Raw genomic sequence first — 17,208 nt, forward strand, 5'->3', positions numbered from 1 at the left:
CAATAAAAAACAGATCACATGACCTCATAATCATGTATATACATGCATATATTGCGATGCAACCCAATACACCTATTTATCACCAGCTGGTAAATATAATTGGGATATCCAGATTTAATTGGATCCTGCAGGATATAAGGAAGGCAGAGAAATTGTTTTTCCCTTTTTGCTCTTCAAATCTATAAATACAGTTGAAATTGAACTATTACATGTACATGCAAATGATGTTTCTTATTGGAGTTTAGATCTTCAAAAAAACTGTCCTTATAAGGATCAAATATAGATGTTATCCAGTCATCAAACAGTGCAAGGGAATAATGAAAATGCTGTTAATTATCCAGAAAGTGGAATCTCTTGTCACAGTCACCGTTAGAAAACAAATATGATCCTATATATAGAGAGAACCACACTGTGTGTGTGAAACATCAAATAGAGGCACCGCTTATTAGTGCTTCAGCGACTATTGGCAGTCAAATACCACATGTCTCCGAGAATAAAAACAGTTCCGTTATTGTGGATCTAATATGAATAATATCCGGTAAATAGACAGATGAAGAGAATTTGAATATTATAAATCATCAGTAAAATAAGATCTCCTGTCGCAGCCGCGACTGAAATTCAATAACAATTCCGTATATCGAACCATACTATGTATGTTAAGCGTCCAACAGAGGTGCAGCTTCTTTCCGCTTCAGTGGCTCTATATAATCAAAAGACCACATACCTCTGGGGATCCAAATCGGCTGATGATGAGTGTCTGTCAGCAATGGGAAAGATTAACCACCTTACCAGAAAGCGGGTCTGGATAAAAAACATACAGCAGTTCCTTCGGTGCGCACCAAATCCGGATCCAGACACACAAATGACGTGTGGATGATAGGTCCCAATAATAATAGCGTTTCAAGCTTGGTAATAGCAATCAAATTACTCAGGCACTCAGATAGTGGTAGGCAACATAAAACGAGGCGACGCGTTTCGTCTGATGAACAGACTTTTTCAAGCAGTATTATTCCATCTGGATGGTTGCCCTTTTTAAAGGGAGTATTCCTTCATTTAATTACATTCATCTGTTCAGATCTTTGAGGTCTTAAAGGTACAAACGTCCATTAATGCACTTAGAAAGTGCATAACACTATCTGATCTTTAGTACATATATATGAATCCGTACATAAGGAAAATCAAAAACTAACAAAATATAAATCATAACAACAACACCAAAAATGAATATAATAGGTAAACTAAATTAAATTAAAAAATAAATACATAAATTAAAATCTAGATATCCCAATCGTTAAATTCCAAGGTTTCATTCAAACCTTCTGGGTGTAGTGTTTGTAATTTAAAAATCCATGATACCTCGCTTTTACACAATTTCTTATAACGATCCCCCCCCCCTATCTGTAGGACAAAATCTTTCTATTCCAGTTATCTTCAAACCCTTCGGATTATTACCATGAGCTTCCGAGAAATGTCTAGAAACACTGTGTTTCATGTAGCCCTTCATAACATTTTGCCTATGCTCCCTGAAACGACTTTTCAGAGAGCGAGTGGTGCGACCCACGTACTGGAGTCCACAAGGGCACTCCAGCACGTAGATGATAAAAGTTGTCTCACAGTTAATGTATTGTGAGATAGGAAAAACCAATTTATTCACTGTAGACCTAATATTAGTGACTGCTTTCTGAATAAAGTCACATGTTAAACAAACATTCTTATTACAACCATAACATCCTGGTTTTTTAGATGGTAACCAGGATTGGGCGTTCTTCTTTCCATTTTCTATTTGATCATTTTTATTATTTCTATTAGATCTCAAAACACTTGGTGCTAGTAAGTTTTTTAGGTTATTATTTTTCTTGTACACTACTATTGGAGTTTCATCCAGAACATTGCTCAAAATATTATCCTGATGCAGGATTTTATAGTTGTTAGTTATAATCCGTTTGATCAGATGAGATTTATTGTTATATTTTGAAATGTAAATGAGAGAATTATCAAAACCTTTTGATTTAGTAGAGTTATCAGATTGAGTTTTATTCTTTGAAACTAATAAATCACTTTGTTTTAATTTAGAAGCATGCTCTTTGGCTTCTTCTAACAAATCTGACGGATATCCTCTTTCAGAAAATTCCAATTGCATTTTATTGGCCTGTGTTTCATAGTCATTCTCAAGAGTACAATTCCTTTTAATCCTACATAATTGTCCCTTGGGGATATTTCTGATCCACGGTTTATAATGGCCGCTTTTGAAATGTAGATACGTATTAGAATCCACTGGCTTATTATAATTATTGGAAATAATTCTATTACTAGTTTTCTCTATCGTAAGGGTAATATCTAGGAAGTTTGCAGTGGAACAACTGAACTGATGAGTGAAAAATAAATTATAAGTGTTAGTGTTAAGAAAAGAAACAAATTCTGAGGCCAATTGAGCACCTCCATCCCAAATAATAAATAAATCGTCTATGTAACGGCCATAGAGCACCAGGTTTGCCCCATATGGGCCACCCCAAATGAGGTCGTCCTCCAACGCCCCCATATAAATGTTGGCAAAGCTAGGGGCAAACCTGGTGCCCATGGCCGTCCCAAGTATTTGTAAGTAATACACCGATTCAAACAAAAAATAATTGTGCGTAAGAATGAATAAAATCGCATCAATAATGAAATCAAGATGTCTCCCAGAGATCTCACCTTTCTTAGTCAAAGCTTCCTTAACTGCCTGTGCCCCACTCTGATGGGGAATATGTGTATACAATGATTGAACGTCCAGTGTCAGGAACCCCCAACCTGGACGCCAGATTATATTCTGAATCAAATTCAAAAAGTGCATGGTATCTCGTAGGTAAGATCTCTGAGAGACAACGCAATCCTGAAGATAGTGATCCACATAATAAGACAAATTAGATGTGAGGGAACCAATACCAGAGATAATGGGACGCCCGGGGGGTGTAGTGAGGGATTTGTGAATCTTGGGTAAATAATAAAACACTGGTGTAATGGGGTGATGCATAAAAAGGAAGTTATGAACATCCTTAGTAATAACACCTTCCGATAATCCTTGACTCAACAGAATCTCAAATTCTTTTATATAAGAAATAGTGGGGTCTTTATCTAAGGTTCTATAGAACTTGGCATCTTGAAGTTGCCTAAGAGCTTCTGTATAGTAGTCCTCTCTATCCAGAATCACGACTCCCTTGTCCGCCGGTTTAATAACCACTGAGACATCATTTTGTATGGAGAATAGAGCCTTTCTTTCTTGTAAAGATAAATTATTTCTCCCTAAATCTCTCCCAAGGGACTTGCTACACAATGTCTTAAACTCATCCAATGTTTTTTTATAAAATAATTGTATAGATGGACTCCTATGATGAACAGGATAGAATTCAGACTTATTCTTAAATTTGCTAGTACTTAACTTATTGTTAACATCATAAAGGGCTACAAGATCACAGTTTGTTGTATCCAAAACATTGTTATCTCTCCACAGATCCTCTAGGATTTCTAACCCCCTATCATCATGTCTATCTAGAGTCCACAAGGGCACTCCAGCACGTAGATGACAAAAGTTGTCTTACACTATTATATTCATTTTTGGTGTTGTTGTTATGATTTATATTTTGTTAGTTTTTGATTATCCTTATGTACGGATTCATATATATGTACTAAAGATCAGATAGTGTTATGCACTTTCTAAGTGCATTAATGGACGTTTGTACCTTTAAGACCTCAAAGATCTGAACAGATGAATGTAATTAAATGAAGGAATACTCCCTTTAAAAAGGGCAACCATCCAGATGGAATAATACTGCTTGAAAAAGTCTGTTCATCAGACGAAACGCGTCGCCTCGTTTTATGTTGCCTACCACTATCTGAGTGCCTGAGTAATTTGATTGCTATTACCAAGCTTGAAACGCTATTATTATTGGGACCTATCATCCACACGTCATTTGTGTGTCTGGATCCGGATTTGGTGCGCACCGAAGGAACTGCTGTATGTTTTTTATCCTGACCCGCTTTCCGGTAAGGTGGTTAATCTTTCCCATTGCTGACAGACACTCATCATCAGCCGATTTGGATCCCCAGAGGTATGTGGTCTTTTGATTATATAGAGCCACTGAAGCGGAAAGAAGCTGCACCTCTGTTGGACGCTTAACATACATAGTATGGTTCGATATACGGAATTGTTATTGAATTTCAGTCGCGGCTGCGACAGGAGATCTTATTTTACTGATGATTTATAATATTCAAATTCTCTTCATCTGTCTATTTACCGGATATTATTCATATTAGATCCACAATAACGGAACTGTTTTTATTCTCGGAGACATGTGGTATTTGACTGCCAATAGCCGCTGAAGCACTAATAAGCGGTGCCTCTATTTGATGTTTCACACACACAGTGTGGTTCTCTCTATATATAGGATCATATTTGTTTTCTAACAGTGACTGTGACAAGAGATTCCACTTTCTGGATAATTAACAGCATTTTCATTATTCCCTTGCACTGTTTGATGACTGGATAACATCTATATTTGATCCTTATAAGGACAGTTTTTTTGAAGATCTAAACTCCAATAAGAAACATCATTTGCATGTACATGTAATAGTTCAATTTCAACTGTATTTATAGATTTGAAGAGCAAAAAGGGAAAAACAATTTCTCTGCCTTCCTTATATCCTGCAGGATCCAATTAAATCTGGATATCCCAATTATATTTACCAGCTGGTGATAAATAGGTGTATTGGGTTGCATCGCAATATATGCATGTATATACATGATTATGAGGTCATGTGATCTGTTTTTTATTGAGATCTATTTATATCTTTACATTTTTATTTTGATTTTATTTGTTTCTTAGAAAAGCTAGTGTATACATAGTATACGTTCCACCTTAACTTTGTGGTTGTCAGCATGCGATACATGTATTTTACACAGCTGATTGACATTTTTTATTAAAAACCTATTAGGTACTTCTGCGCAACTCTCCTTTTTCTCTTTTGCATGCTTTGTTGGGAGGGTTAACACTACCTCCTTTTGAGAGCTGCTGCATTTGTTACCTGGTCAGAAATTGTGTTCTTTTACCTATAACTGTGATATTCATATTAGCGCCAGAGATTTCTTTCGTTCTGTTGTCGATTCCCGACCATGGCCTTATCTGTGTGGAGTTTGTATGTTCTCCCTGTGTTTGCATGGGTTTCCTCCGGGTGCTCCGGTTTCCTCCCACACTCCAAAAACATACTGGTAGGTTAATTGGCTGCTATCAAAAAATTGACCCTAGTCTGTCTGTCTCCCTCTCTGTCTGTCTGTCTGTGTGTATATATTAGGGAATTTAGACTGTAAGCTCCAATGGGGCAGGGACAGATGTGAATGAGTTCTCTGTACAGCGCTGCGGAATTAGTGGCGCTATATAAATAAATGGTACCTTGTTGTACCTTTGTGTATTCTGTGGAAATATACTTCTCACTGTGGGCTTCATCATTCCCCTAATGTCACAGAATACAAGACCCATAGCTTGTCTCACTGGGATTTTATGGGAGAATAACACAATGGGGATGGACAAACAACCCAAAGCCTGCAATGAATGCTGTCTGTTTCCTAAATAAACAGTCTCTCTAAGCAGCCAGGCAGCACTTGCCATTGCTAGGATTTTCTACAGCAGCCACATAAGTCAACACAGTACCGGATAATATGCTTTTGCAGAGCGAACACTTTGAACAGCAATACTTTATTTGACATTGGAAGTGAAGATCATCTCACGCTCACCTAAATTAGGAAACTTGTAAATAGCTTTGCGTTTCACCGTTGTAGATTTGTATAACTGCTGCTGTGATGTGGAATAGTTACATTATCACTTATGAACATATACTAGGAACAATTTGCTATTGGGCATGTGAATCTAAGCAGATTTAGTAGTAATATTCAGAATAAAGGGCCTCTATGTGGTGTTCCAAATTTAAGATTTAGAATGAAAAGAATAACTTTGGTTAGCAGCTAAAACACTACAGCATTCACAACAGAAATGTGAAAGGAAGGTGCTATATCTTGGGGGTTGGCAGCAAGTGATTCATTAACTAGGAGTCTAGGACATGTCCACTCACCTGCCGCCAACAACTAAACATCAAGCCTACTCCCTCCCAAACTTTTTACAAGTGTTGTGGGCATTACCCCCGCTAAATGGTGTTTTCCTTTAACAGTAAAATAGTCAAACTGTGAATGAAGAGGATAGGAAAGTGCAAGATTGGCACAGCAACACATATATTGTATTGCCAGGAAAACATTTCGCTGCAGGCTGGTAAAACGTTATCAGAAAACTAAATAAAGCTGTCGTTGTTCCAAACATTATGATATTTGAATAACTTTCCTTTAAGCAGTTATAACAGCAATGTTAATACAGAATGAAAGGGGGGGAGATAATGAATGAATACCTGGTGCACTAGCCAGTAACAGGTTAAGGTGTGTACATCATCCCACACATGACCTCCTCCCTTCATTACCATAATAAACATGTTTCATAGCATTCCTGCCCCTCCCTGCTCAGGTCTGTCACAATCAACATTTACCAGTGTATTTAATGGGAACAGCAAGCGATGAACAAAACTGCATCTACTGCACATTGATGGGATTCACTACTATGAGATTATAGGGACATATTGTAGCCTTTTAGATGTCATTTAAAGAAAACTGCTAACACATGGGAGTAACGTGTCCCCCCCCCCCCACAGTCAGCATACAAAACCGTATTTATTTTGCAATGTTTATAAATATCCATGTAATAGTTTCCAAATGATGACAGAAGATATGTGAAATAATATGCATGTGTTATCTAGTTAATTGCAGATCTCCTGAACTCATCCATAAGTAGCTAGGAAGCAGGGGCAGGCTGGGCTGGGTGTCAGGGGGGCAACTGCCCCCCAGGCCGGTCCAATAGTATGCTACCTTGGGCTGGGTCACCTGCAATTTATTTCCATTAAAATAGGCTGCTGAGTCGAGTCTTGCCCCTCGGGCTAAAATTTACCAGCCCTCCCCTGCTAGGAAGTGCCTAGCAGGGGACAGTAAGCGACTTTCCAGCATCAGGATCAGAACGGACAGATGAAAGAAGACTCCACCAGACCGAGGAGTCATCTGACAGGGTAAGCGCTACTACCACTGTATAAGACGCCCCCAGTTTTTAGACCCAAAATTTTGGGGAAAAAGGTGCGTTTTATACATGGGGAAATAAGGTACTTCTTTGTAAGCCTACTCCAACCAAACAACATTTTTAATTTTGGGTGGAGATATTATTTAAGACTAAAGGTCCGTCTGTACTGGACAGGAGCAGGAATTAAAATGATGCAGACAGATTCCCATGCTCAAACTTGTATGGAAAGAAAACAAACATGTGCATTTAGTCACTTTTTCTCAGATGTGTTGCGCTTTGGTCAGTGCACCAGATTATTACAAAAATGAACAGAGTGGCTTTCCCACCTTCATCGACAGTGTATGGTTTGTGGATTTCTTCCTAGGAGCACAGGGAAATTTATCAAATTAGGTTAGGTGGGTGGTAGAAACTGTAAAATCCCATATCAGAATGTCATACTGTGTATTGAAGTTACATGGTTTTAAAACGCATGCACCTCTCTGCAATTTTGTGCAATGTATCAATTGCCATGTCCCGACAATAAGATACTATGGTATGTGTAAAGCATTGTAAAATTTGTTGTGAAAGGCTACTTTCAACAGAAAATGAATAAAATATAAGTTGTTGGTAGTGCTAAGCAGCTAACCTTCTTCAGTTAAAATGACAAAACCTGTAATGGATATACTTTTTGTCCAATACATTACAGCATCTAAAATGTGCAATTTCTACAAAAAGTGTTGCACTTGCTTTTTGCATTTTTATTTTTTGTAAATTAATGTGCCTGGCAGGGAGGCTCCAATAGTGGTAGTCTTGGAGGCCGAAATCAACAAAGTGACACATGGGAGGGGTGTATAATTCCTTTAATTAAATCATACTTGCCTACTTTCGGCAAGTTCTGTCTGGGAGAGGGGCGGGACTGGAGGACAGGACCAAATGTGTCATTTTGGCCCCGCAACAGAAATGCCGTTTTGTCGCGGGGCCAAAATGACGAGATTCACCGCGAATCGCGTCATTTTGGGAAGGCAGTCGCGGGAGACTTGCCTGCTCTCCCGGGAGTCCGTGAGACCAACCCGAATTTGGGAGTCTCCCAGACATTCCGGGAGAGTTGGCAAGTATGAATTAAATGTGGGTCATTCCAGATCAAATCAATACAGGGTTTCAAACTGAATGTTTCAGAATGTAATAACTTGGTATAATAAATGCTGCCATGGGTGTAAAGAAAACCCCCAAATCTTAGATTGATATGTACACTGGTTTTGAAGTTATACGCCTTTAAAGTTTCACTTTATAGGCGTATTATACCACTTTCATTATACCAAATTTAATTGAAATTAGAGACTGTAAGTGTCACACTTGGAGGGTCTCAGAAATGCCTGAACGGTTTGTTTGAATTGGTGCTACGCTCCTAGAGGTGCGGAATCTAAAGAAGTGGTTTTCACCAGGCACTCCCGCGAGGGAGTGCCTAACCGCAGATCACAGTGCTCTCAGAGGTTGAGGAGCGAAATTGGGAAGAGAATCTGGTACACTAAGAAAGGAGAATTGCAGGAGGTTTTGGGAAGCCTCTAGAGCCCAGGCTACAGTGTAGTGCGATGATCTGCTACAGAGGGTGGCGTAGAGATTCTGTGGAGCTGGGAAGCCCCTAGCATCCGGATGACAGAGGGGTGCGATGTTCTGCAACAGTGACACGAGAATCACAATAAGCAACAGACTGTTAGCGGAGTGCAGCACCGGAGAGTCAGGCGCAGTCTGCATGCAAAGTCCTTCGGGCTGTATACCAGACAATGTCAGCAGAGATCTGGAGGCACAGACAAGTACACCGCAGGCTGCAAGGAGACACAGGAGCTAAACCTTGAGTACGTCTGATGAGGAGAAGAGACTTGAAGATCTGGCACCATACAATTGCAGGAGGTGCCTTATATAGCAGAACTGGGCAGCTGATTGGCCAGATAGAATGAATGGGCAAAAATACCGCAGAACCCGGCAAAATGGCGCCGCACGGGAAAGCTGCGGCGTTCATCCAGACAGATGTGGCCAAACAAATTAAGTGTAAGGTACATATTTTTTCTAAAATTGTGTTGATTTGATGTGGAATGACCCATATATCTAACTTATTTTCTACCACAATATTTATTTAAGTGGTGAAGAGCCAAAGAGCCGATGCAAGTGCCAGCAAAAGGATCTTTTACTGTTATTTTGCGATTTAAGAAAGGGTAATAATCGGAGATTTCTCCTTTAACAGAGCTTACTGCTGTTCCCAAAGATGTCTATAGGGACAGAAACACTATTCAGTTCATTAATCCTGAGATGGCGTTATTTGTCCTTTATAATGGGATCTAGATGAAGCCTCCCTGGATTTGCTGGATCCCTCACCCATGGCACTGCTATGTGCATAGTGTTTCCTCCACTCACCTGCAGCATTAGGTAAAATCTTTCTGGAGGAGGGGTGCCTTCATTGGGGCTCTTAGAGGAGGCCTCAGCATGATAAATTACAATGGTGTTTTACTATGCATGGCTGTGATTTCCAGCAATACGTAAAGATGGCTATCTTGCTGGGGTCATAAACAGACCCCTATAACTTAACCATTGCTGATTTCCAGGGACAGTACTACGTCTCTGGGCAATGGGTTTCAATCCAAATTAATTCCTGTCTCTCCTCTGTATACTAGGTGTAATGATCAGGGTCTGGTCTTAGTTTGCATAATTTTATTTCATATAACGTACCGTATAATTAATTTATACATTACAGGTAATGACTCAAATGTATATTTTAGGACAATTTTACACATGAACACAAACACTTTGGATTTGAAGGAATCCCTAGTATTTAAATTATTATTACCATGCCCAAAGGACATATAATATTTTGGAGGTTAGTTTTACAATCCTCTGTCATAAAACCAGTCGACCACAAGTGGGCTGATACAGGGCACAGGGGTGCAAAGCATTTTGTGGGCTGAGCCAATAAACATGAGAACAAAGCATATGCATTCACTGGGACCAAATGAAATTACTGAGGCATGAAGCAACTCTAAGTAATCTATTTCTGAGAAAGACAGTCCTCCATATACAGTTATTGATTAGCCAGCTATACAAGGATCCTCAAACAAGGCTATTATAAAAGTGTGAATGGCCAACCGGCTGAGGTTTGGAGTTCTGAGGCTGCAAAAACATCAATATATAAAACATGATACTAACATTAAATAACTTATACTGTATTTGACACTTCACATCTCAACACATGAAAATATTGAATTATATGAATCAGGAATGAAAAACTTGTTCAGTGCCAATTGAATACAGGCTCAGTATGTCATGTAATCAGCAACTGCTGGCTTCACGACGGAGTACCATAGTTTCTATGAGCTGAGTGATGGTGTAGACAAACGTTTTGAGCTGTCGCCAGTCATTCGATCAGGGCTCGGTAAACTAGAGCCATCTTGTGCTATACAATGCAGAGAGATAATGGCCAAGGAAGAATATAGCAGCAATACAACTAAGGTTATTTAAACAATTCTTTGATATTTTTGAATGTTTCCAAAGTGATGTAAGTGATCATCATCATCATTTTAATTTATTTATATAGCACCAACATATTCCGTAGCGCTTTACAGTTGGGATGTATTTTGCCTTTATATATGTGTGCTACGGTCTCATCCTCAATTTTTGCTGAATGCAGTAAGCTTGGAATACAGTTTGGCAATGTATAGATTGGAGCAGCTTTTCATTAGGATTAAAGCCACTCAAGCAAATGAGGTGATAACTGCTGGAATCACTCTGGGTAATATAGCTTTATTGCATTGGTAATGCAACCTTATGTTCTTCTCTGTTCTTTCATTGCATAAACGAGATATCTATGCATTATATTAATCTTTCTAAAGGACCATACACACTGTAGTTTAAAATGCATTTACATGCGCTTTTTAACGCATGATAATTGCATCTGACACTAGATACCATTTTTTCAAATGTAAATATACCCACTGGCATTTTTTACTTAGCATGATGTCGGGATGCTGCTTATTCCATTTGCCACCTATTGAGAATGTACTGAGAAGCCTAGGGAGCTCTAAAAACGCAAGCCAAAATGCCAGTGGGTATGAGGCCTAAGACCAGTCATATCACACCAATTGTTTGCCATCACACTAAAACCGCTGACATCTGTGGAGAATTGCTTTAGGTAAACACATATACTGCATGAAATGAAAAAATAATTTTAGCAGTACGTTTTTAATGGGTTGCAATTCACTCAAAAATAACTCAATTATTTCACCTTTGCACATTTCACACAATGCCCTGCGTTTTACATCAATATTGCCAGTTAATGAACAGGAGATGCCCAGGTATATAGACAAACCGATCTAACTAAAAATCGAGAAGGAAATCTCACTTCTTAAATCAGATTGTCGTTCCTCGATATACTGTAATCGGAATGCACCATCCTTATGGAGCCTGCACCTGCTTCCTCATCTATTGTGTGACCTTGAGAAAGGGTATATTCCCTTACCCATTCGTACCGCTCAAAGTGCAAGCTTTGCGGCCAAGGATGTGGATGTGCTCTCAGAATATTTACCGTGCAACTTACCGATATCTGACTGCTCAATCGAGGAGGCTTGACTGCCTACCAGAACTGCCCCGAATCCTTCGTCATTCTCTATCCCAGCAATTTCGCTCTCCTGCTGGGCCAGGAAAGCGGCAGCTGGGTCTTCTTCATTCTCCACTGCGGCTCCGCTCTCCGAAGAGGAAAAGAAACCAAAATCATCAGACATCTTTCCTTCCTGGAAGCTGATCCTCCGCAGCGATGTGTGACCTATTGACCAGTGAATGCAGAGATCAGGGCAGATCCTAGCAGGAGGTACAAGCCATTCCTAGTGCACAAATAGCAAAACCCAGCCCTACAACACAGGAGGCAGGACCACGGCAATGACATCACATGAGCTCGACTGCCATGCACACAGAGAGCCAGAAGGTGGCGCTGTTCTCTCTGTCTGATCCGAAACCACGGACCTGTGCTGCCTGCTGTGTAATGTCTTTGTCTACATAACAAACAAGTGGATTGAGAGATTATCAGTGCATGGAATCCCCAAACTAGACAAGACATATACTGTATAAAATATGGCAAATTATAATTTATACCTTCCCTCCCTCCTCCCCATATTCCCCCTATTTGGTTTGTTTTATTTAATGTATGTTATGTAAATTGCAAAATTTCAATAAAAACTTATTGGAAAAAAAAATATGGCAAATTATGTTCCATGTCTAGCACTGCTCATGAACTGGACTCTCTCTTTCATGACAGTGTAATTTGCAGACATAGGTAACCGGATTGAAATGATGATTGCTCTTTGTGAATTGAACTATAAGTCACATAAACAAGTGATTGTGTGAAAGTGTCTTAGCTATTGTCTGTGTATGCCCATTTGTTCAATTTTGTGTTTAGAATAGTCTCCATCAGTAATTTATTGCCAAGTAGAGATGAGTAAAACTTTCAGAATTGTTCCACTGAATATATTGGCCTCATTCTGCATTTGTTTACAGAATTTTTCACTGTTATTCGGCCTTAACTATTGCGTGCAGTATTCTCCCAATCATTTTTGTTCTGATCTAATACCTTATCTTAAGCTGGGTACACACCTATGCAATTATCATGCATCTCACACGATTCACAATCCTTTGGTCAGATATTGTAAAACTGTGTATGGTCCCACGATCATGTGTTCCAAAACACATAGCATCTGATGATTTGGTTTTGTAAACTTCCTGAATATCATGATCAACGATGGAATAATTAATGTCTTTTCAGCCGATGGTTATGAGAGATGAAGATCACAATTCTGAAGGTAAATTGTGTAAGTGTGTATGCATGAATTGGCATGTTTATCAGGACTTTCAGTTGTTGGTGAAATCGTTAGTCATTAAGGCTAAAAAAAAGGGGTAAATTTGATCCTGGACAAACCATGTTACAATGCAAGGGGTGCAAATTATTTTAAATTAAATTTATTATTTCTTAGTGTAAGAAAACACTGGCTACTTTTTCAGGTAGCGCGCAAATACTTGATGACTTTATTTTTACATTGAAACTTAAAGTTGATCTAGGACATGTCGTACCCCAACTATAACTCTGTCCCCACATTTTAAATTTACCTCCCCTCCAATGCAACATGGTTTTGCCAAGGTGCAAAATTAATCCTTTTTTTTTGCTTTGCTCTCCTTAATGACTCAGGCCCATTGCATCTGAAGTATGATTACATATGTGTATACCCAGCTTTAGAGCAGAATGAATTGACTGTTGTTTTCCCAGCTCTACATATAGGGGCATATTCAATTAGGTTTCTGGTCCGCGGGAACGCGCCGCAAAGTCAATCCACGGTACCGCAATAGCGTGGATTTTTGGGCGCACCCCATAGGGTTGCGTAGGAAAATCTGCGTTATTGCGGTACCGTATTATCGGCAACACTGCGCTGGTTCCGCGGTAATGCGTGTTACCGCGGACCAGAAACCTAATTGAATATCCCCCATAGACTATGAATTCTGCTAAATGTGAATTTACATTTACAGTGCAGAATGATCATTCAGCGGAATTCAAAGATTGTATCACCAGAGATTGTCACCTCTGTGAAACGGCATGTCTCCCTGCGGGATTCAACTAGTGCAAAATTTTGCTGCAGCTGCGCTCATCACTACTACAGCGGAACAGAAGTTTACATCGGCCGATAGGAGAAGCAGGGTAGAGTGTGAGTGTTTTACCTAAGTTCAAAGCAGGCACAAAAGTGCATCTAGTTTTGAGGAGCAGGGTAAAAATAAGATTTCACTTTGCAGAATGAGTTTATTGAAATGTGGTAAAGGGAAAGGATAGAGTGCACTTTTAGTGAATTTCTTTGAGGTGCAAAAAGACACCAGTCATTTCCACTATGCAAATGTATTTTATTTTTGTACCAACTCCAAGGTGGTGAAGAATGGGTACTGCTCTACTACTTTTACTGGGACACATGTTGGACCTTCCTGTTGCAAATCAGAGGAGAAGCACTTTCCTAGGTGCCAACAGTAAAAAGCTTTTGAAGCCTTATAATGTCTAACATATTATTTTCCCTAAACGTTATTACAATGCACTTTTTTTCCAATGTAAATATTATACATCAAGAAATATTAACTTATAAAACAGATAAGTGTCAATTATATTTACCATTAATTCTTATTCTCAAAATACTTTACGGCAGCCATTACAATGGCAAGTTTCCCTTTCCCATTTAGGTAGAAACAGGTGAAAAAAATACACCCTGGATGGTATATGTATTTGATTGACTTCCCAAGTTGTCTTCTGAAAACCTAAAAACATTACAAACATGGTTGGGACACAAGGCCACCATGGAGTGTATTGAGGAAAAGTAAATAACAGCAAACATAATCCATATTTTTCCTCTCCAATCCACCATGCAGCCATTACAAATGGGCGTACCAAAATAACACAGTAGGGAGGACCGCACTCTGCTCTGCAAAGCTCTACTACAGAAGCCTGAGCCTTGCTTGGCCAAGATATCGCCACTGTTTATATTGAGTGGGCCCTCAGGGTTTCTGGCACCATATGCCCATTATTCTTGTATGCCTGTATAATATCTTCTCTGATCTATCTGGAAATGCCCTGTTTAGAAGGGGCGTACCCTTTCTGAGGCTCATCCGAAATTACAAAAAGTTATTGGTTTCTGAACCCATCTACCCTGGACAGATATATGGAATTTGCTCTTCCCATGTCCGGGGAATGTTCGTTTTTGTTGCTTTCTTTTCTTTTTTTAAGAAATTTATAATTTCAAAAATAATGTACAGTACAGTTACCAGTGACCATACTAAGCGTGTTTCTTTTTCACCTTTTACCTGTGGACAGAAAGAAGGCAGTACAACCTTCAGATTAATGTGGAACATAGACACTACCTTGGGCAGAAATTCTGGATTGATAAGTTTCTTGCAAATCCTGCAATGGATCTCTGAAGAAGTCTTTCTTGCCTGTAACAGTGTGTTGAGTACTTCTTTTGAGACTCTCTTTTTCCTGAGCAGTTTTTGCTCAATTGCTATGCCATTAAAGCTAAACTCTCTGGATTTGGATGAAGAACTGGGCCTTTTTGCAGTACATCTGACTGAAGAGTGTTAAGACTCTGATCCTAATTTTTAACTGGGCTGCAGTACCTCTAAGCTTCAAGAGGCGCTGTTGTTTTGTCATTGGACACTTCCACCTTGCCTGCAGGAGTTAACCTCCTTCCCTGATCATCGCCTGCACCTGTTCCACTGCCTTATATACTTGCCCTAAACATTGTTCCTTGCAGTTCATCAATTGTTTGCTGCTTCTGGTCCCTGTCAGTACCCCTGTGAATTGTGCCTATTGTTCTCCTGATTATCTGACTTTTGCTTGTTCTATGTTTTGTACCTTTTTATATTATTATTATTATTATTATTATTATTATTATTGTAGATTTGTAATGCGCAACAGTGCTCCACAGCGCCGTACAGTAGGCAAGACAAGGACATACATAAAACAGTACATACATAAAACAAAAACAGACAAGGCAGACAAAATGAAAGGAGACATGAAAACAAAGGCTATGAAGGACCCTGCTCATTAGAGAGCTTACATTCTAAAAGGAAGAGGGCACAGCTGAAACAAGAGGAGCGAGTGTGGCTCAGAGTGGAGATTGGGATAGCTGTGAGGGTGAATTAGTGTGAATAGTGTTATCGAGGATAAGGTCATCTCTAAAAAAGAGATGTGTTTTCAAATAGCATCTAAAGATTTGAAGGCTGTGGGAAAGTCTGATTGGGCATGGTAGGAAATTCCATAAGTGAGGAGCAGCACGGGAGAAGTCTTGTAGGCGGGAGTGAGAAACGGTTATCAGAGACGAGACAAGGCCCAGGTCAGAGGTAGATCTATGACCCAGACCCTGGCATACTTTGCAGCTGTCTACTCCCTGGTATTGTTTGTGGATATTCTGGCTTCTGACTGTGGCTTGCCTAACTCTCCATTTGTCTGATTCTCCCATGGATCATCTGTGCCTCCAGACATCCAATATTTTCCAGTCCACTGTCCAACTTGGAAAACCAGATTCTCCAGCTTCTCAGCTTTATCTGGCAATTCAGACATTCAATATCAGCAGTCCACTGTCTAACTTGGAAAACCAGATTCTTTAGCTTCTCAGCTTAACCTGGCAATCACTCCATCTACTATACCTGGACACCAGTATCTCCTGCTCCAGTGGCTAAACCAGGTAATTCAGTCTCCTTGTACTTGCACTCCCTCTGCTATACCCGAATACCAGCATTACTAAGTCTTTAGTTCCTGTTTTATCCATTGTGCCTTTGTATTGTGACCTGATTCTGCCAAATTCATTCTGGTTGCTCACTACCTGCTTTTGTGAGCAGTTCACTTAATTCAAGTGTCAGACTGTTCTGTATTAACCCCTGCCTGTCTGACTCTGAGTTCTGCAATACATCTTACCAGCATTACCTATTGTGCCTATGGACTTGTGATACCTGTATTAACATTGGCTGAATTTTGCTATTATCTGTGTGACCTGTGTTCAGAATAAAGACACTCAGTTTGTAGTAACTACCAACACTTTTTGTTGTATTCATACTGGGAGTTTTAACAAAGAGAGAGAGGCCAAGACTGTTCCTTGAGCATCCAAGAAGGCCCTATCTTGATTCCTTGTTTCCTGAACTCGGCTATAAGAGCGAGTAACACCTTGGTAAAAGTTCTTGGAGATGTCGCCTTTCTTTGAGGCTAAAAGCTCAAAAGGACTGTTTGGATGTAGTAGGCATATCTATATTGTCTCCCTGGCTTATGACCATTCACCTCCCTGAAGAGCTGATGAAGTCGAGGAAGAAAACTTAGGCCTCCTATCTTGTGGCTGTCATGAGCCACCACTGCAGCGATCCAGCTGGAGATCTTTTTGGCTATTGCCAGAGTGACCGAGACGCTTCTCCCTCACTGTTGCCGCAACGTCACAGCCATTAGCTACATCTGGGACGCACAGCGATGCTATTTAAGTAATTATCGCCTCCTGAGCACCTAAGGAGGTGTGTATCCTCTGTTCCCTATGATTGGTCATGT

General features: G+C 39.7%; 1 protein-coding gene across 2 annotated transcripts in view; it reads right to left on the reverse strand.

Annotated features, from left to right (window-relative positions):
- CLTB (clathrin light chain B) overlaps window positions 1–12,023 on the reverse strand; it is a 37,589-nt gene extending 25,566 nt beyond the window's left edge. Inside the window, exon 1 of one of the 2 annotated variants that reach the window (XM_075209132.1) lies at window positions 11,701–12,023. In XM_075209132.1, coding sequence (XP_075065233.1) covers window positions 11,701–11,884 — 184 coding nt within the window. In that variant the 5' untranslated portion in view covers window positions 11,885–12,023. The remainder of the gene's footprint in view (window positions 1–11,700) is intronic. The other variant, XM_075209133.1, reaches the window with a different exon arrangement.
- Between the last annotated feature and the right edge of the window lie 5,185 nt (window positions 12,024–17,208).

Source organism: Mixophyes fleayi, chromosome 4 (genome assembly GCF_038048845.1).
Source record: "Mixophyes fleayi isolate aMixFle1 chromosome 4, aMixFle1.hap1, whole genome shotgun sequence".
In the NCBI taxonomy this organism is placed as follows: Eukaryota; Metazoa; Chordata; class Amphibia; order Anura; family Limnodynastidae; genus Mixophyes; species Mixophyes fleayi.